The 3,367-nt window shown below is 59.0% G+C and overlaps 1 protein-coding gene across 7 annotated transcripts in view; it reads right to left on the bottom strand.

Annotated features, from left to right (window-relative positions):
• MTSS2 (MTSS I-BAR domain containing 2) overlaps positions 1 to 3,367 on the bottom strand; it is a 10,421-nt gene that overhangs the window by 2,558 nt on the left and 4,496 nt on the right. Inside the window, exons 6-14 of one of the 7 annotated variants that reach the window (XM_042886122.1) lie at positions 2,683 to 2,757; positions 2,564 to 2,572; positions 2,106 to 2,263; positions 1,917 to 2,024; positions 1,746 to 1,843; positions 1,180 to 1,390; positions 797 to 871; positions 414 to 590; positions 177 to 342 (exon numbers count right to left, since the gene is read on the bottom strand). In XM_042886122.1, coding sequence (XP_042742056.1) covers positions 177 to 342; positions 414 to 590; positions 797 to 871; positions 1,180 to 1,390; positions 1,746 to 1,843; positions 1,917 to 2,024; positions 2,106 to 2,263; positions 2,564 to 2,572; positions 2,683 to 2,757 — 1,077 coding nt within the window. The remainder of the gene's footprint in view (positions 1 to 176; positions 343 to 413; positions 591 to 796; positions 872 to 1,179; positions 1,391 to 1,745; positions 1,844 to 1,916; positions 2,025 to 2,105; positions 2,264 to 2,563; positions 2,573 to 2,682; positions 2,758 to 3,367) is intronic. The other 6 variants (XM_042886123.1, XM_042886127.1, XM_042886124.1 and 3 more) reach the window with 6 other exon arrangements.

Genomic DNA, 3,367 nt, shown 5'->3' with positions numbered 1-3,367 from the left:
GTATGGGATGCCCTGTTGAGTACCTTGGAAGGGATGGTGTATGGGATACATCACTGAGTACCTTGGAAGGAATGGTGTATGGGATGCCCCACTGAGTACCTTGGGAAGGGATGGTGTATGGGATACATCACTGAGTACCTTGGAAGGGATGGTGTATGAGATGCCCCACTGAGTACCTTGGGAAGGGATGGTGTCCTCAGAGCAAGATGGGGTGGTGGTCTGTGTGCTGTAGCCACTGGAGTACTGCAGCGAGTCCCGGCTGCTCTTCTGGTGCTCCAGGCTCAGCCCCCGTGTGAGCACCATGGCCAGGTCGCTGGCAGCGGGGGACACCTCCTCGCCATGCTGTGGGGACAAGGATTGTCAGCACCCCAAGGGAATCCTCGGGCCCCACCACCCATCCCCACAACCACTACCTTGGCTGCAATGGTGGCCGGTGACATTCGGGGCCTGGGAGCATCCTCGCTGCCCATGGCCGGGTATGCGCCGCTGGCTGAGCCCATCTCGGCTTCCCGCAGGTGCTCCACGCGGTCCTTTCGTCGCTGTAGGGTGCTGACCACGGGCTGGTCATAGGGGCTGGCCTTGGACCAATCCTGCGAACAACAAGGCAACAGTGGGGAAAACGGGGTGTGGGGAATAGGGAGGCGTAAATTTGGGGACCTTTTGGCATTTGTCCTTCAAGGTGGGGGTGGCACCGGCCTGGGATGCTCTGCCCCATGGGGGAATGCCTCTTGGGGAGGAGAGGAAGAGGAGGAGGATGAAGTCTCCACTGCTGTGCTCTGAGAGAGTGAGGACTCACCGAGGTGGGGGAGCTGCACTCGCTGACCGACTGGCACGTCTCTGAGGCCTCTGAGGACGCTGAGCTGGAGGACTTCTGCTATGCCCAACAATCCAGGAACAGCAGAGAGTGCAGGAGGAGAGAACAGAGCTGGTGAGCCGGTGCCATAGAGCTGCACCTCTGGCAACATCAGCACCACCTGGGTCCCTGGAGCATCCTTGGTGGTTGCAGGGTGAGGGAAAGCACTTTTCTGGGGATGCTACCAATCGGCTCATTAAAAGGTTGAGGCAATTTGGAAACAGTCTGTTTTCTCGACATGGGGCTGAGAACTGGTGCACTGTGCCCATTCTACAGATGGGGAAACCGAGGCCCAGGAGCATCATCCCCTTCCGTGCCCACTGTACCTGGCTGGTGATGTCTGAGGGCATCGGGGAGGGCGGTTTGGAGTAGGCAGCATCCTGGGAGATGAAGCCAGAGTCGTGCGAGGAGACGCTGGAGAGGCGCGTGCCGGCGCTGGCCGGCTGGGCCAGGCTGCGGTAGCGATAGGTGGAGCTGGGTGAGCAGGTCTGAGCCCCCCCGGGCCACGGGAGGCCACCCTTGGCACTGCTGACACTGCTGGGGGGCACGTGGGGCGCGAGGGGCAGCAGGAGGACAAAGGAAGGAAAGGACAGTTTGAGACACAGGTTTGGCACGTGCGTCCCCATCATCCCACTCGAGGACAGAGCACGGCTGGGGAAACGAGGAACGAGGGTGCCACCCCGGGGATGGGGACAGGGGACATGCTGGTGAGCCCCATGCACCCTACATCTTCCCCAAAAGCCAGGGAGGGGGCATGCACTTGGCCACCAACCCATCCCCATCTCCCCAACACTACTGCCCCATGCCCATCCTTCTCCCTGCCCCAAGACCAGTTCCTCTGTGCTACTGGGGACCCGAGGGCCACCATTTGGCTCCAGGCTGAACGACGCACCTGCACATGCTTGATTTGCGGGAGCTGGAGCTGCTGGGCGACGATGGAGGGGTCTGGTAGGACCAACTGTAGTCGGAGCCCTTGAGGTCCTTGATCACCTGTGGCAAGGAGGGGTTGGAGCCCCCCAGGTGGCACTCACCCCTCATAACCCTGAGTACCCCACGCACTGACCTGCTCGCTGGCAGGGGGCAGCTTGTGGGGCTCGGCGGTGAGCATCACCAGGTCGTCGATGATGCCCTGCAAGTGAGTGATCTCCCCCAGCATGGTGAGCTCCCCGTTCTGCAGCCGGACAAGTGAGACAGCGTCAGCCTCCCAGGTGACGTGGGGACCCCAGAACCCCTGCGGGATCCCAGGACTCACCACCACGGGCTGCAGGAAGGTGATGAAGGTGCAGAAGCGGCCCCGCTCCTCGATGAGCGCCTTGCGCACTGCCTGCTTCTCCGTCTCCTCCAGCAGCAGGTACATGTCATTGACGTCCTGCAGCGCGTTGTCCAGCTGGGGCTGCAGGTCCCCTTTCCCTGCGGGGGATGAGGTGACATCAGCCCCATATCCCCATGGATGAGCCCCTATTGAGCTGCGGATGGATGGGGTACCGTCCCCATGGATGGGGATGTCACTGAGGGGCCGTGAGCTGAGCTAGGCTAAAAGCAGGGCTGGACGGATGGACGGACGGACAGACGGACAGACAGACAGACGGGACAGCCCTCAGCAAAGGGGGAAACCTGGGGATGGGGGAGGGTTTGGCTTCACCCAGTCCCAAGGGGAGACACAGATAAGGAAGCAGAGTGGGGCCGGGGCGGGGGCAGCGCTTCACTTACCCAGCAGCTCTGCGGGAAGGATGTGGAGGGGAGGAAAAGAGAAGGAGACAGAGAGAGAACGTGTGAAACGACAGCCAAGGTCCCCCCGCACCCCCACCCCAAACCTTCACCCAGCTGACCCTTACGAGCCTTCTTCTGCAGCTTGAGTGTGTCAGAGGATTTCTTCTTGATCTCGTGGCGGGCTCGCTTGTACTCTGTGGGCACAGGGCACTGTGATGGGGTGGGACCCAAGCATCCCTCCTGGCACAGATCTGTCCTGTCCGGTCCCATCCAATCCCATCTTGTCATGTCTCATTCTATTCCACCCCATTACATCCATTCTATTCCACTCCACCCTCTCCCACCCCATTTCATTCCATTTAATCCTATCCCATCCCATCTCGTCATGTCCCATTCCATTCCATCTTGTCCCACGCCCTCCCATCACATCCCATTCCATTCTATTCCATCCCATCTTGTCCCATTCCTTCTCATCACATCCCATTCAATTCCATTTCATTCCTTACCATCCCATTTCATCCCAGCCCATCATGTCTCATTCCCTTCCATCCTATCTCATCCCATCATGTCCCAATCCATTTAATTCCATTCCATTCCGTCCCATCCCATGGCATTACTTCCCATTCCATTCCATCCTATGCTGCCCCCTCCCATCACGTCCCATTCTTTTCTATTCCATTCCATCCTATCATATCCCATTCCTTTCTATCCCATTCCTTTCTATTCCATTCCATCCTATCCCATCCCATCCCATCCCATCCTATCCTATCCTATCCTATCCTATCCTATCCTATCCTATCCTAT

The sequence above is a fragment of the Lagopus leucura genome, unplaced genomic scaffold (genome assembly GCF_019238085.1).
Source record: "Lagopus leucura isolate 7727_CA_CO unplaced genomic scaffold, USGS_WTPT01 Super-Scaffold_100054, whole genome shotgun sequence".
NCBI lineage: Eukaryota > Metazoa > Chordata > Aves > Galliformes > Phasianidae > Lagopus > Lagopus leucura.
The sequence above is the reverse complement of the archived record's forward strand: the minus strand, read 5'-3'. Positions and strand labels throughout refer to the sequence as shown.